At 46.9% G+C, this 17,532-nt stretch overlaps 1 protein-coding gene and 1 pseudogene across 1 annotated transcript; both read left to right on the top strand.

Annotated features, from left to right (window-relative positions):
• The first annotated feature begins 5,680 nt into the window (after positions 1-5,680).
• On the top strand, positions 5,681-12,387 carry LOC136500673 (uncharacterized). The gene is made up of 5 exons (XM_066496084.1): positions 5,681-6,128; positions 6,217-6,417; positions 10,624-10,791; positions 11,500-11,938; positions 12,023-12,387. The coding sequence occupies exons 1-4, from the start codon at positions 5,865-5,867 to the stop codon at positions 11,932-11,934; spliced, it is 1,068 nt and encodes a 355-aa protein (XP_066352181.1). The 5' UTR covers positions 5,681-5,864; the 3' UTR covers positions 11,935-11,938; positions 12,023-12,387.
• A 770-nt stretch (positions 12,388-13,157) lies between these two features.
• On the top strand, positions 13,158-14,944 carry LOC136498885 (pentatricopeptide repeat-containing protein At2g33760-like; annotated as a pseudogene).
• Positions 14,945-17,532: the final 2,588 nt, after the last annotated feature.

Genomic DNA, 17,532 nt, shown 5'->3' with positions numbered 1-17,532 from the left:
TGTCATTATTTGAATGTAGGTATAAATATGTCTCAACGTGCAAGTTCATCAAAGTTGAATTTTCGGTTCATCGGTAGCTCGACAGTGCTTCATTGGGAAGGCCATAACTCATCCATCTGAAGTGCGATCGAGGTCAATGAGTACTTGATGGAAAGCTTGTTTGATAAGATTTCAAATAGATCTGGTCTCATCTCAATATCTGAAAGGTCCTAATATGGCTAGAGGGGGGGGTGAATAGCCTATTTAAAAATCTACAAATCAACTAGAGCAATTTGATTAGTATGACAAATAGCGTAATGCAAACTTGCTCTATCTCTACAAGGGTTGCAAGCCACCTATCCAACAATTCTAGTTGCAATGAATACTTAGGCACACAAACTTGCTATGTAATTACTCACTAAGAGCTCTCAACCTTGCTACTCTAAAGAGCTCAACTAGATGAATGTAAATAATAAAGCAAGCTCTCAATTCTAATTACACTAAAGAGCTTGTATCAACTAGTTTGCAAGAATGTAATTGAGTGAGTAGAGTGATTATACCGACGTGTAGGGGATGAACCAATCACAAGATGAATATATAGCCAATCACCGGGAGAATGCCAAAGAAGTGAGACAATCGATTTTCTCCCGAGGTTCATGTGCTTGCCAACACGCTACGTCCCCGTTGTGTCGACCAACACTTGGTGGTTCGGCGGCTAAGAGGTATTTCACAAACCTCGTCCACACGATCGGACACCGCAAGAACCGACCCACAAGTGAGGTAACTCAATGACACGAGCAATTTACTAGAGTTACCTTTTGGCACTCCGTCGGGGAAGGTACAACTCCCCTTACAATCACCGGAGACGGCCATGAACAATCACCAACTCGTGCCGATCCTCCACCGCTGCTCCAACCGTCTAGGTGGTGGCAACCACCAAGAGAAACAAGCGAAATCCGCAGCGCAACACGAATACCAAGTGCCTCTAGATGCAATCACTCAAGCAATGCACTTGGATTCTCTCCCAATCTCACAATGATGATGGATCAATGATGGAGATGAGTGGGAGGGCTTTGGCTAAGCTCACAAGGATGCTATGTCAATGAAAATGTGCAAGAGTTATCCTTTGAGCCGGCCATGGGGCTATAAATAGAGCCCCCATCAAATAGAGCCGTTATACCCCTTCACTGGGCAAAAACGCGCTCTGACCGGACGCTCCGGTCATACTGACCGGACGCTGGCCCTCAGCGTCCGGTCACCCGATGGACGCCACGCGTCACCAGCTTCAAACGCTGTTCGTCAGATTTCAACGGCTACGAAGTTGACCGGACGCTCCGGTCAAAACTGACCGGACGCTGAAGCCCCAGCGTCCGGTCGTTTCCAGTAAGCTCCCTGAGGGAGAGAGGGACCCAAACCCATCTCAACCCTGCAAACACCTTGCGCACATGTGTTAGCCTTTTTTCACAAATATTTTCAAGGGTGTTAGCACTCCACTAGATCCTAAATGCATATGCAATGAGTTAGAGCATCTAGTGGCACTTTGATAACCGCATTCCGATACGAGTTTCACTCCTCTTAATAGTACGGCTATCTATCCTAAATGTGATCACACTCACTAAGTGTCTTGATCACTAAAACAAAATGGCTCCTACATTTTATACCTTTGCCTTGAGCCTTTTGTTTTTCTCTTTCTTCTTTTCCAAGTTCAAGCATTTGATCATCACCATGCTATCACCATTGTCATGATCTTCGTCATTGCTTCATCACTTGGAGTAGTGCTACCTATCTCATAATCACTTTGATAAACTAGGTTAGCACTTAGGGTTTCATCAATTAACCAAAACCAAACTAGAGCTTTCAATATCACATCAGCAAGGCCTCCAAATCATCAAGATATTCTGTCGCTGTTTCTGCTGGGAGCTACACTGTCGTTATGGACTTGTTATTCATCCTTGGGACCCTGGCCTAAGTGGCAGCACACCCCAAGGGCTTGAAGAACCCACCAAGAAAGCCCTTGGACGTCCTCCTCCTTTGCCACCACCTTAGGAGGCCAGCAAGGACGTCCAAGCCAAGCCGGAGGCCAGTCCAACTTGAGTTCGAGTCCATCTCGGGCTCCAGGACCAGCGTGTAGTAAAACGGACGTCCAGGTCGCATACAAACTCCGTTTTTGATGATCCACATATGGATGGAAAGATAATTTCATAAGGAAACCAATGGAAGTGGTCCCACATCAAAATTCCATCAGAATCAATGGGAATAGTCGAAACAAGTTGACGTCCAGAATCTGTTACGGCGCTGCGTCGTCGTCTTTTGGGCCGTTGGGCCTTGTAACGTGTTGGGACACCTTTAGGACGTGAAGAGGGATCCTTGGACATCCCTTAGGCTATATAATCAGTAGCCACCACCTATATTAGGTTTTGGGTTTGTTTTAGATCAATCTGTCATTGAACAGTCGCCGTTATCGGTTTGTAAGACCCCAACTTCGAGTGCTTAATCATTCATCTGCAATTGTCACTTCAATTGAGTTGCATTTTATCTTGTTCTTGCTTGTGTTCTTCGATTCGCAGCAGGGATTTGCCTTCTTGGCGAGGTCAACCGGATTGTGACACGGTTGATAACCAGAGGAGACGTGGTACTAAGGATGCAGGGTTTGGGTCTTTGTGATCTGAAGCCGGATCGGTGTGTCGCTCTCCGAACAAATCGTTGTTTATCTTGAACCTGACGGAAGATCGGGACCCCGTCTACATTACAACCGAACCGTCTAGACGCCCGCCGCCGCACGCGCACTCCGCCGCCGGCCCTAATCGAAACCGTCCCATTCCGTCGGGGCCGGGTGGGTCCCGCTTTTACCCATTATAAAAATTTGTAATTACTCATAAACCATTAAAAAATTTGAGTGGGCACAGGTGTCATTAGTCGAAACTTTTTTTTTGCCCTCTACACCATTCCGTCCACATTAGATGCTAACGGTATCAAATTGAGCTACGAAAAGACTTAAATACGAAGCGAGCTGAAATTTCATTTTCCTCCGGTGCCACTCGCTGGATGAGTGTTTTGACGCCAAATTGAGGATGGAGCAGGAGAGCTTTTGGTTGGACGAGGAGTGTCGTGCATCATCCCCGAAAAGCGAGTACTTGTACTTGTACTACCCAATAAAAATTGAAAATTGTATAGAACTTTAGCATAAGACATCACAACAAAAAATTATAGCTAAGGAACAAAATACATCATAATAATCTTTTTTAGTGTTTACTTATATAGTGTTAGCAGGAACTTGCATTGCATGTACAAAGCATATATATATTATTATATTTCTCAAAATACGTAATAGAGCTAAAACTCATTTAAGAAAGAGAGCCCACCAGACAGGCGACCACTATATATGGCGTCGTCTATATTTATCTATGGGAATTGTAGATCACATACTAACAATACAAGAAGCTAGCTAGTAACCAGAATGTAAAAGCATTCACGTATTTGCCCTATAAAAAAAGAGGCGGGATGCATGAACTAATCGCCTACGTACGTGAGGTGTGCCAGAAGAAACAGGCTAACAAGTTGCATGTGTGTATCATGTACTAAGCTTCTTCGATCATCAGAAAGGCGTACGTGCACCTGTGCAAGCTGGCCGGCGACGTGTTCGTCAACTTCTTCATCGTCAATGCAACAGCTCCTTAAATTTAAAAAAAAAATATAACTGCTCCTTCCTGCCATAACGTCCGAAGTGCCCATGGATCATCGAACGTGACGAAAAAAAGCTGAGTCTGTGGCGACCAAAGCCTTATCTAGAGGGCAGCAAGCGCTGCACAGCCCGGAGAGAAGGGACGCTGACCGGCACCACGTCGCCCGAGGTGCCCGCTGGAGTACGTGAAACCAGCGTCCATGCGGCGCCGAGATCGAACAGAATGTGGGCAGGTACTGTGTGTTCAGACCTCCCACCGTCCCACGCTAGGCGATGTGTAAGAGCATGAGAGGTCGGGAGCTGAGAGTTGCTGGTAGTGGTGGATAGCTTGCCGAGACAGCATCGCCTTTGGCAGAGCGCTGACACCGATGCAGGTTTTGTTCCAGTGGTAAGGTGCTGTTTATGGGCCGTTTGGTATGGCTCCAGGCAGCTCCGGCTGACACCCTGACATGGAACACTGTAGCAACACTGTAGCCCGGAGCTGTTTTCTCTCACCGCCTTTTCCCTTTCACTACAGCGCGGTTACTGTTCACAAAGCCGGTGAAGCTCGGTTTTTCTGGCTCCGGTTCTGCCATACTACGGTGCATGAACAGTGCAGGAGCCGAAGCATCTCGGAGCGGTACCAAACGGGGCCAGTTCCCTTCCATTTTGCTAAATTTTTTAAGATTTCCCGTCACATCGAATCTTTGGACGCATGTATGAAGCATTAAATATAAATAAAAAATAAAACTAATTACACAGTTTAGATGAAATTCACGAGACGAATCTTTTAAGCCTAATTAGATTATGATTGGACACTAATTGCCAAATAACAACGAAAAACGAAAAAGTACTATAGTACCATTTTCCAAAAAATTTCGCGAACTAAACAAACCTAAGTTGTGCATGGCCAATAAAAACGACGACCTCATCCCCATCGTGAGGTGCTTTGATGGTGGCTTTCGCGCAGCTCGAGCTTGCCGCTGCTACGCGGCCGGATCAGGAAGGCTGATTTGTGCGGCTCGAGCTCGCGGGTGTTACGTGCTGCCACCAGGCCGTGGCGGCCGACAAAGGGACAACCATGGATTCGACGTCTTTGGCGTAGCCGCCCAGCCCATCAGCCGCGAGTCCGAGAAGCGCGGCCATCCTGATTTCCCATCTTGTTTCCTCTCAGCATCGAGCCCGCCACGCCGCGCGGCCAGGTGCGAGCGGACCGGGCGGAGGAACAGGCGGCAACGAAATCGGGTTCTGACGCATCCGACTAGGTGCGGAGAGTGCGGTAGCCGGCGGCGCGTGAACAGGGCAGCTGGCGGCGCATGAGCACGACTGCACGAGCAAAGACAGTTCAGTTCGAGGCGCAGCCGCGCAGGGGAAGGCAGGTTCTCGAGAATTCGCGATGACCGATGATCCAGTTCGTAGCTTAGCGGGTGAGAAACCCTGCGGATTCGTGTTGGAAGGACACGTGGCAAAATAGAATGCTAGATTTGGTGGTGCAGGTTTCGTCTTTTAAGAGATTGCGTAGTAGTACACGTGCTGGCGTGCTGCGCCTGCGTGGCAACGTGTGTCCCCCGGAAGGGCACGGCCCGTACACCTGCTAATAAAGAAGAGGAGCGGTAGGAGCAGCAGCTATGACGAAGAGAAGACCGACCACTGACCTGCCGCTGCCGCCTGCGCGGAGGACGTGTGCGCACGGGAGAGGAGGGCACTGCCTACCTGCTGCCACGGGCGCGGGTGCCCAGGCACGCGTGGCGCGCCCAGGTAGGCAGGCTCCGCGACCGCCGAGCCCGAGATGACCCGCAGCTATCCATCCACTCGCCGCGCTCGCACACGGTAGGGCCCCGCCATGCATGGCAGTGCCACCTGGCCAAGCGAGCCAGAGCCCAGAGCCGCGAGCCAACGGCCGCGGGCCGCGTCGCCTAACCGTCGGACCGACGTGGGGAGCGCGGAGCGTCGCAGCGTGGGGGCGGTGACTGACGAGGCCTCGAGGGAAGGGAATGCCGAACGGAGCCTGAAATAATAACATGGAGGTTAAAAAAGTTTCGACCCGTGGCACTTATCACCGCTTAAACTTTTTAATATCTTCTTCCTCCACCCTCTCGTCTCCGCCGCGCTCGGAACTTCCAACTTGCCCCCAAAGCCCAGCTCCCTGCCTAGGGTTAGGGTCGCCCCTCCGCTCCTCCCTCGCTTCACTCGTGTCCGGCAGGGGGCATCGCCGCCGGAAGAGATGTCGCGGACGCTGGTGCAGCCGGTGGGGCAGAAGCGCCTCACCAACGTGGCGGTGGTGCGGCTGCGCAAGCACGGCCAGCGCTTCGAGATCGCCTGCTTCCCCAACAAGGTGCTCTCCTGGCGCTCCTGCGTCGAGAAGGACATCGACGAGGTGCTCCAGTCCCACACCGTCTACTCCAACGTCTCCAAGGGCGTCCTCGCCAAGTCCAAGGACCTCACCAAGGCCTTCGGCACCGACGACCAGACCCAAATCTGCATCGAGGTAGGGTACCTATCCACCCCCTTTCCAACCCCCATTCAATCCACAATCCTCGCGCTAGACGCTCCTCGTTGTTGCTTTGCTTCTTCAGATTCTGGAGAAAGGGGAGCTCCAGGTCTCCGGCAAGGAGAGGGAGGCGCAGCTCTCCAGCCAGTTCCGCGACATCGCCACCATCGTCATGGAGAAGACCATCAACCTGGAGACCCGCCGCCCCTACACCATCACCATGATCGAGCGCCTCATGCACGAGATACACTTCGCCGTCGACCCAAACCTCACCTCCAAGGAACAGGTACCTGAGAATACATCTGATGCCTACTTTCTTCAGAGATAATGGATAATGGCCACAACTGGAGCAGAACATTCTGGTGGCTGTTTGTTTATTCTCCTTTGTGCTAGAATCTGTTTCCATCATCTGTGGGGTGTAGCATATTCGTTGGATGTAAGTTATTGGCCTATATAATTGCTGGCATGACCTCCTGATTCATGTGCAATCACCATCATTTGCCAATTTCAGAATCCCTTGCACGTCACCATCATCTCTAGACTACAATTGGAAACCACCATTCTATAGAAGTTTTCTTGTTTAGTGTTCAGGCCTAACAATTGGCTGGATGTAAAAAAGATAGGTGACTTCCTATTTTCTATAGAATTGGTAACGCTGCGATACTGCTAATAGGTCGGGCTACTGATTATTATTATTAGCGGTTTGTGTAGCACAATTCTATAGAAAATATATCGTTTAGTGTTTAGGCCTGACAATTGGCTGGACTTAAAAAGGTAGGTGACTTCCTATTTTTTTTTACAGAATTGGTGACACTGCGATATTGCTAATAGGCCGGGCTACTGATTGAGTTTGTGTGTTTAGTTTTATTGAACACTAAATTCATCATCATACATACGTACTGTAGGCTGTTACTCTTATTTATCTATTTTTTCACTAACTAGCTGGTTTTCTGTTTTTTATACTAACTTACCAAAATTAAAACAAGGAAATGATGCTGTGAATTCATTTCACATTTTTCTCAGTGGAGTTGCAACTTATAACCTTTAGCCTTGATATATGTCCTTATTTCTCGTGATAATGTTTTCTGGCTATGCTGCCTTTTAGTAGTAGCAGTTTGTGTCGCACAATTCTGTAGAGGATTTTCTCTTCAGTGTTTAGGCCTAACAATTGGCTGGATGCAATTTTTTATGGAATTTGGAATGCTGCAATATTGCTAATAGGATGGGTGGCCAGTTGAGTTTTGGTTTTAGGTTTAGAACACTGAATTCATCATCATAAACAGTATAAAGATGTTATAGCTATGGTTTACATGGTCATTAATTTTGTACCTAATATATCTTGATTTTGATTTTGTATATTCCAACCAATGATTATTGGTTGTATGTTTATATAGCATAGTAGTTAAAAACTTGTCAACGTTACCTGCATATATAGAACAAGAACATGATTATTGTAAAGCTGCTTTGGCCAGTTAAAGTTCCTTTATCTATTATCTTACTCTATTTTTCTTCTGTTTATAAAAGTTATCAAGAAGCTCACAGAGCATAGGGAGTTTGGACAGTTAGAGACTTACGTCAATGCACAGTCAGTGTGCCACGTCAGCGTATAGAGCGGATTAGGACCTGTTTGGATTAATTAGATTGCTTGCACTCTATATATCAATCGATCGGTTCCTTTTCTTCTTTTGCAGAGTGCTTTTAAAACATTAGTAGTGGAATCTTCCACAAACTCAAACAAAATGCTACTGCCCGCGGCTCTCTGTAGTTCTCCTTTGTCACCTAGGAGCCGTTGCCTTACCTTCGGCTGTTCTTGACATCATCACTTGATGTCACACACAGGATCAGCCAAGTTGTTTATGCATTTTTTAGATTAGGGCGCGGCGACGCCGGACAACGAAAAGCAAAAAAGGAGGTTTCCAAGTTGTACTACAAACAACTGGAGGCCATTTGCAAAGCTGAGTCAAATAAAATCCGTGATAAAAAAATCGGTTGCTGTCAAATGATGACTTTCACCGAAGTTTGATTGCATGTTTAGCCGACCTAGTAATGGCGGCACGTGATCTATCCAGCGTGATGCTGGGTCATAATCTTTTACATAGTACTTGTCTAATAACTGTATTTGGTTTGAGCAAAATAACAACACTTGTACAGACCCACCCACTCTCATCAGATTTGAAAAGTCGCTTGCAATCCGTAGAAGAACAGCTTTCGGAAAGCATGGCATCATTGTATAACTCACTGATTATTGCCAAGCCAGATCTTGAACCAGAAATAAATAGTCATGGCCTTTTGGGTCGACCAATGACATCTCTTTAGAATATTCAACATGTCGAGGGCTTACCAGCTACAAGCCTACAACACCATCTAAAAAACGTGCATCTGGTCCAGGTAACTTTTGTTATATGCTGGGTATCATAGTATTTATAGGTGATCTAGCGCATATAGCAAAAGTTACATGGACCAGAAGCACGTTTTTTTGATGGTGTTGTAGCAGGCAAGCTCTCAACATGTTGAATACAACAACAACAACAACAACAAAGCCTTTAAGTCCCAAACAAGTTGGGGTAGGCTGGAGTTGAAACCCAGCAGAAGCATCTCAACATGTTGAATATTCTGAAGAAATGTCATTGGTCGATCCAAAAGGCCATGACTATTTATTTCTGGTTCAAGATCTGGCCTGGCAATAATCAGTGAGTTATACAATGAACCTTTCACCCATGCCATGGTTTCCAAAACCTGTTCTTGTATGGATTGTAAGTGCCTTTTCAAATCTGGTGAGAGTGGGTGGGCCCCTTCAAGTGTCAGAAACACCTTAGTTATTTTTCTCAAATCAAATGCAGCTATTAGACCAGTATTCTCCAAAAGATTAGGAACCATAGATCATGTGTCGGTTGAACATGCAATCAAACTAAGGTGAAAGTAGTCATTTGACAACAACCGAGTTATTTTTTCTCACTGATTTTCTTTGACTCAGCTTTGCAGATGGCCTCCAGTTGTTTGTATTACAACTTGGAAGCCTCCTTTTTGCCTTTTGTTGCAAGGCTTCACTGCGCCCGAATCTAAAAATTGCATCGACAACTTGGCTGGTCCTCTGTGTGACATCAGGTGATGATGTCAGGAACTGGCGACGGCTCCTCTGGCAGTGACTCTATGTGGCTTTCTATGTGGCAAAGCCACATAGCTGTGACCTTGTCAGAAGCTTTGGCCGCAGGTGACAAAGGAGGAGAACCAGGCATTGTGTTTAAGTTTGTGGAAGAATCCACTGCTAATGTTTTAAAGGCACTCTGCAAAAGAAGAAAAGGAATCGATTGATTGTTTGATATATAGAGTGCAAGCAATCTAATTAATCTGCAAAATAAAATAAAAAGCAATTCAACCTAGTATTACTGAAATGATTACGTACTGTATGTATGAACCATGCATTCAGAACCACGAGAGAGAGAGACCGGTAATTAAAGCGACTAAGTGAGGCAGTAGCATATTCGTTGGATATAAGTTATTAGCCTATATAATTGCTTGTCTGGCCTTCTGATTCATGTGCAATCACCATGTCATTTGCCAATTTCAGAACCCCTTGCACGTCACCATCATCTCTAGACTACAATTGGAACCCATCATTCTACAATTGGATGTAAAAAAGATAGGTGACTTCCTATTTTCTATAGAATTGGTAACACTGCGATATTGCTAATAGGCCGGGCTACTGATTATTATTTGTAGCGGTTTGTGTAGCACAATTCTATAGAAAATTTCTTGTTTAATTGGCTGGACCTAAAAAGGTAGGTGGCTTCCTTTTTTTTTATAGAATTGGTAACACTGCGATATTGCTAATAGGTTGGGCTACTGATTGAGTTTGGGTGTTTAGTTCTAGAGAACACTGAATTCATCACCATACATACGTACTGTAGGCTGTTACTCTTATGTATTTATTTTTTTCACTAACTAGCCAGTTTTCTGTTTTTTATACTAAGATTGAAACAAGGAAATGATGCTGTGAATTCTTTTTACATTTTTCTCAGTGGAGTTGCAACTTATAACCTTTAGCCTTGATATATGTCCTGATTTCTGGTGATAATGCCTTTTAGTAGTAGCAATTTGTGTAGCACAATTCTGTAGAGAATTTTCTCTTCAGTGTTTAGGCCTAACAATTGGCTGGATGCAATTTATTTATGGAATTTGGAATAGGATGGGCAGCCAATTGAGTTTTGGTTTTAGGTTTACAACACTGAATTCATCATCATACACAGCATAAAGATATCATAACTATGGTTTACATGGTCATTAATTTTGTACCTAATACATCTTGATTCTGAATTTGTATATTTCAACGAATGATTATTGGCTGTATGTTTATATAACACAGTAGTTAAAAACTTGTCAACATTACCTGCATATAGAACATGATGATTGTTGTAAAGCTACTTGAGCCAGTTAAAGTTCCTTTATCTACCATCTTACTCTATTTTTCATCCGTTTCTCTTTGGTCCTGTAGGCTCTAAAAGTTATCAAGAAGCTTACAGAGCACTTCCCCATAAAGCGTGCACCACTGAGGGTGCGGTTCACTGCACCGAAGCCCAATTTTGCAGGCCTTATGGAGAAGGTTGGCGAATGGAATGCTACTGTCATTTCAAAGGATGAATCGAGCACTCAGCCTTCTATTGTAAGTCTATTGGTTCTTGTTTTCTGTGGTTATTCCTACATCACATGATTGTGAATTGGTAATTTGGTATGGAATTTCTACTCAGTGTCCCCTTTTTCACTTGAGCAATTTCGAAAAAAAAGGAACAGTGCCATAGAGAGGGTAAAAGGTTCTTTTCTTGTGTGTGTTGAGAGGGGGGGGGGGGGGGGGGGGGGGGGGGGTTCAGCATACACGATGTCATAGAGAGGGTAAAAGGTTTTTGATATCATCTGTGGTCTGTATCACATACTCCCTCTGTTTCAAATTATAAGACGTTTTGGCTTTTCTAGATTCATAACTTTTGCTACGTATACCTATATATATATATATATATATTATGTCTAGATACATAGCAAAAGCTATGGATCTAGAAATGCTAAAACGTCTTATAATTTGGGACGGAGGAAGTAGCTTAGAGGATTGGTCAATGATGCCTAGTCAAATGTGTAAAAAAAATTTATGGGCTCCAGTTTGTGTGGGAGGTGTCTGCTGCCTGATCGTAGGAAGAATAGAAGCGGGAGCCTGATCGTAATACACTGTTCCTTGCATGATGAACTTAGCATTGAAGTCTACTTAGCCTATTTTAGTGTCTATTTTTTGTGATTTAATCATTTTCTGAAACCAAAATTCTTGTGCGGGCTGAACCTTATTATCGTTGTACTACATGTAACTGTGGATAATGTTTTTCAGGTATGTGAGATTGAGCCATCTGTTTTGCACTCGTGTGAGGAGCAGTTGAAGGATGTGCAAGGGAGGGTCGAAGTGCTGTCTGTCTCAGCGCACGCAGAAAGTGGCCCATCTGTGGAGCAACATGACAGTGTTGAAGTGCCACAAGCAGCTCCTGTGAAGGAACCAGAAGCTGTTGCTCAGATAAGTGAGACAATGCAGAAACAGAACATTTCTACTGAAAGCCAGGGCAATGCACAAGGCAAGCAGCAGAGAAGGTGCAAGGAGTGTGATGTACTCGTGGAGGACAAGCTATACAGAGAGCACTGTAAGAGTGGGTGGCACAAGCACAACTACACACGCCACAAGAATGGGCTCCCGCCTCTCAGCCAAGAGGAGTGCATTGTGGAGATGGAATTGGCCGACTCCAAGAAGGACCTTAAAGACTACGATTTCTGATGAGGTTAGTTGGAAGTTCCTCTGCCGATCTTGTGTTCGGGCACTAATGCTGTCTGTTTAATGCTTTCCTATCACCCATCTTATCCAGGATGATTAACAAGGGGTGCACAGGGCATGAGGTTTTGTTGCCAGTCTTATTTTATCTCTCTGAGAACACATGGTCGTTTTCCGATGCTGTATAGTGGAGCAGTGAACCTAGTTTTGTGAGATGCAAGTAATCGTTAGAATGAAATGGTTTAGTCACATCGTTGAACTGCAACCAAGTTTGGGAGTAGAACCTGGCTGTCTGGATGGGCTTTGGCTTTGTATAGTAGCTGAGTGAACTTGGTCGTGGCACCTGGGTGCTCGTTGAGCGTTGGCTGTTCTGTAACGCCATACTGTGCGGGCTAGAAACTTTGCTTGTTATGATGGATCAAGTTAGTTATAATACGACTTATTTGCATCCTTTCTGTTTGTTTGGTTTGTGAATTGTGATACTGCATCCGTTGCCTTTTGTTGTTGCTACACCTGATGTTAAGTTCATTCGAGATGGCGAAGCTAACATGTGGCGGCCTGTTTTCTACTGGGAAGAAAACGTGTGGCATGATTTGCTGTTTGGGATTGCGAAAGGAAATTTACATTGGTTGGACGTGTGCTGTAGTTCTCTAGTTTCCTAGAGACGCAGCTAAGTGCAAGGCGTTTGGTACGGGCCAAAAAAAGGTTTCATGACACCCTAAATATGGCTGCCTATTTATTAAAAAAATACGCAGGCATGCACAGTGTTCAATTCATATATTTATTTTATATTCAAATTCAATATGAATTCAGCGACGACGATAACTGTAAACCAAACTATGTCCATGCATTCAAAGTTAGAAGAATAATAAGCAAATAACAAGAGGAGAAATTCTAATAAGCAAATAACAAAGAGAAGTTCTATTAAGATTATTTGAAAAAAAAGTTATTAAAGACTATGGCGGGCTTGCCGGCGTCCCTGTAATTGAACTTATCAGCAGTACTTTAGCTTATTATCTCCCATACAACACTATTGAATCATTCGAGATTGGCTTCAGCTTATTATCTCCCACGCAACACTATTAAATCATCCGAGATTGGCTTCAGCTTATTATTTTCCACACAACACCATTGAATCATCCGAGATCAGCCGACTTATATACCAGCCGAACAGCTTCAAACAAAAAGAAAAAAAGGAAATTGTCGGAGCTAAAGCCCGCCAAGAGAAAATGGCCAATTTATCATCGGACTCGAGCCTTCCGTTTGCGGACTGCACAGTATGGATCCCCACCACCACCACCGCTCGCCGGAATACTACTCCCTCCTCCTCGCCGGCCCGCGCCTGGGCCCTCTGAAGCAAGCCCACGCGCGCCTCGTCGTCTCCGGCCACGCCCGTTACTTGGCGCTCACCACCAAGCTAGCCACGCTCGCGGTCGCGGCCGGCGCCGCCTCCTACGCCGGCCTCCTCGCCGCCTCCCACCCGGCACCCGACTCCTTCCTCTTCTGCTCCCTCACGCGCGCCGCCGCTCTCGCCTTCTACCGCTGCCTCCTCGCCGCCGCCCTCCCCTTCTCCAGCTTCGCCTTCACCTCCGTCGCCAAGGCCTGCGCGGACCTGTCCGCGCTCCGCGCCGGCATGGGCGTCCACGCCCACGCCGTCCTCCTCGGCTTCGGCTCCGACCGGTTCGTGCAGACGGCGCTCGTCGTGCTGTACTCCAAGTGCGGCAAACTGGATGTTGCGCGCAAGCTGTTCGACGCGATTAGTTACCGGAGCGTGGTCGCTTGGAACGCGATGATTTCAGGGTACGAGCAGAACGGGCTGGCTGGCCGGGCGATCGAGGTGTATAGGGAGATGCAGATGGCCGGGGAGGCTCCTGATTCCGCGACGTTTATGGCCACGCTCTCATCTGTCTGTGCGCAGGCTGGTGCTCTGGACTTGGGGCTTGAAGTGGAGAGACTCATTGTCTCTGAAAGGATGGAGATGAATGTGGTTCTTGGTGCTGCACTTGTGAACATGTACGCCAGGTGTGGGCTTGTGAGCAAGGCGCGTGAGTGGTTCGACGTGCTCTGGGAACGCAATGTGGTTACGTGGACCTCCATGATCGCAGGATATGGCGATGCACGGACATGGTGGTGAGGCAGTCAAGCTATTCGATTTGATGAGACAGCAAGGGCCACCACCCAATGATGTCACTTTTGTTGCAGTCCTATCTGCTTGCGCGCATGCTGGATTGGTCAGTGAGGGTCGGGACTCGGGATGCTTTTGCTTCGATGAAGAGTGTCTACGGATTGGTCCCTCGTGCTGAGCACTATTGCTCTATGGTTGATATGTATGGAAGGGCGGGACTTCTTGATGATGCGATGCAGTTTATACACGACTCTATACCCGGAGAGCCTGGGCCTGAAGTTTGGACAGCAATGCTTGGTGCATGCAAGGTGCACAAGAATTTCAATCTTGGAGTGGAGGTTGCTGAGCGACTGATTGCCCTCGAGCCTGAGAATCCATCCCACCATGTGCTGCTTTCTAATATATACGCTTTATCTGGTAAAATGAACCATGTCGAGAAGGTGAGGAATGCAATGATCAAGAGAAGATTGAAGAAGCCAATAGGATATAGCTTGATTGAGATTGCTGGTGTTGCTCATTTGTTTCGCATGGGTGAGAAGTCTCACCCAAAAACTCCAGAGATTTACCAATATCTGGAGAAACTGATCCATAGGATTACTGCTGCTGGTTATGCGCCTGAAACTGACTCGGTGTTGCACGAGTTGGAAGAAGAAGAAAGGGAGTTTGCATTAAAGATACCATGGTGAAAAACTGGCCGTAGCCTTTGGACTCATGATGACCTCTGGGTGCACCGCTCCAATCAGGATAATAAAAAACCTGCGTATATGTGGGGATTGTCATCTAGCTATCAAATATATGTCAGCCGTGGAGAATCGAGAGATAATTGTCAGAGATATGCACCGGTTTCACCATTTGAAAGCTGGAAAGTGTTCCTGTTAGGAATATTGGTGACGAGCCCTCCTCTGTCGTAAGCTAAAATTTGCAGTTATGATTGCAGTATTGAGTTTTCGATGTATATGGATGATGCGTTACAGCTGACAATTATCAAGAACCTTTATAAGCTATATAAGGCATGTGGTCTATATAAGGCATGTGGTTTTCGAAGTGTTTGCAAAGTTTTTAGTTAGTCATTTTTTCCACAGGGTATGGCCTACAGTAATACATGTATCGATAATAATCCTTGGTAGTAGTCATGTTGGTGGTAATACTTTATATGCGGAGGATGCCGATGACTTGTAATGTTTCAGCTTAACCTTTTCCCCATAATAACTTGTTATTTTGTTGTTTCTAGCAGTAGTAAAGTTAAATTACAGTACTAATCTCTGGCTACATATGTTCTACAGCGTTTCCACTTTTATGAAGTCCCCTCCGCTCGTAGCCCCGAACCGACCGATCTTTGTATTCAGTCTTAGCGTATTGTTTGCTGATCCTGGCTGCCATGCACAGGTAAGCAACTAGCTTACCAGCACACATATTCACTCATTATGGCTAGAGATAGAACAAAAGATTGAGAATAACGCGCACACACTCACTCAGCATAAGCACCAGCGTTGGCCGAAGCCTAGCCGTTTGGTTTGTGGCAACTGAACTGAGTATTCTATTACCCTTTGGATAGAATATATACAACTCTAGCTGTACCTCTACCAGGTACATAGTTGTTGGTCAACTACCTACTCCTGAGTACAAGAGTATACCAACTACCTACTCCTAAGATACATGGTATACCAACTACTCCTAGCCGTACACAGCTTACCTCAGCCCACTACCAAGACATGACTAATGTAATAGCTACAAACTAATGTACTAGGGATGGCCTATTGCAATACTGCTACAGCTACAGGAACTAGTCGGCAGAGCCGATCAATCCCCAACTCCCAACAGGGAGTGGTCGGCCGAGCCGACCAGTCTCTAACTAAGGAGAAATAAAGAGCAGCAGATTATATCTAACAATTCTTCCCCTAATCCTGCTGCTAGCCCGATGCTTTGACCTCATCCATACCAATCATCTTTCTCAGCTCCATGAACCACAGACATCCGAGTGACTTGGTGAGGATGTCAACGAGCTGTCCGCCGGTCTCGACAAATTCGATGACGATCTGTCTTCCATTGATGCAGTCCCGGAGGAAGTGGAACTTGATGTCGATGTGCTTGCTCCGGTCGTGGAGGACAAGGTTCTTGACGAGGGCAATGGCGGGCTGGTTGTCCACCATCAGAGCTGACGGGTGAGCTTCCTCACCGGTCAACTCGCCCAGCAGCCGGCGCAGCCAGACAGTCTGCCACGCCGCTGTGCCCGCTGCGACGTACTCCACCTCACACGTCGACAACGCCATGATCTTTTGCTTCAGTGACTGCCAAGCAATGGGGGCTGCTCCAAAGAAGACGAGCACGCCGGAGGTGCTTCGTTGCCCATCAATGTCGTCCGCCATGTCCGTATCGCTGAAAACAGTGAGCTCCGGCTCACCTTCCTTTACCTTGGGGGTGCCTCACTGAACACTGTGAGCCGCAACCCTCCCTTGCCGCCACTCTTAGGAAAGATGATCGCTTAATCGAGCGTCCCCTTGACGTAGTGCAGCAACCTTTTCACTGCTGACCAGTGATCTTCACGTGGGTCCTCCATGAAATGGCTAACGTACCCAACCACGAACGCAATGTCCGATCAGGTATGAGTGAGGTAGCACAGCCCGCCGATGATACTCTGGTAGCGCGTCGCGTCCACCTTCGTAGCAGTGCTGTGCTTGCTCAGCTTCAGCTGCTCCTCCATCGGAGTCGTGCACGGCTTGCATTCTGCCATGCCGCCACACTCCAGCAGCTTCTCCGCGTAGGCGCGCTGACCCAGGGAGATGCTCTGCTTCCCCTGCCTCACCTCGATTCTGAGGTAGTAGGAGAGCGCGCCAAGATCGCTCATCTTGAAACTAGCCGCCATCTTGCGCTTGAAACCGTCGATGCCCTCTGCTCGCTCTCTGATGATGATTAAGTCATCGACGTACACACTGATGACGAGCTCCTCCTTCCCCCGTCGCTGTGTGTAGAGCGCGTGCTCTGTGGCGCAGCGAGTGAACCCAAGCTCGCCTAAGGTGGCGTCGAGCTTGGTGTTCCACGCCTAAGGGGCCTGACGTAGCCCATAGAGCACTTTATGCAGCTTGAGCACCATGTGCTCAGCGCCCTTGATGGTGAAGCCCAAAGCTTGATTGACGAAGACCGTCTCCCCGAGCTTGCCATTTAGGAACGCAGACTTGACGTCAAGGTGGTGGACGTGCCAATCCTTCGCTGCTACCATGGCCAACAGCAAGCGAACGGACTCCATTCGTGCCACCAGAGCAAAGACTTCCTCGAAGTCGATGCCCTCACGCTGCACGAAGCTGTGGGCGATGAGCTGAGCCTTGTACTTGACAACGGCGCTGCGCTCATCTCGCTTCACCTTGTAGACCTACTTCAAGCCGATCGACCTATAGCCCACCGGTGGATCTACCAGCTCCTATATGCCATTGTCCTCGATGGCCTTCATCTCTTCCATCATCGCCCATCGCTAATTGGCATCA

This window comes from Miscanthus floridulus, chromosome 13 (assembly GCF_019320115.1).
Source record: "Miscanthus floridulus cultivar M001 chromosome 13, ASM1932011v1, whole genome shotgun sequence".
NCBI lineage: Eukaryota > Viridiplantae > Streptophyta > Magnoliopsida > Poales > Poaceae > Miscanthus > Miscanthus floridulus.
This window is presented reverse-complemented; position numbering and strand designations above follow the sequence as displayed.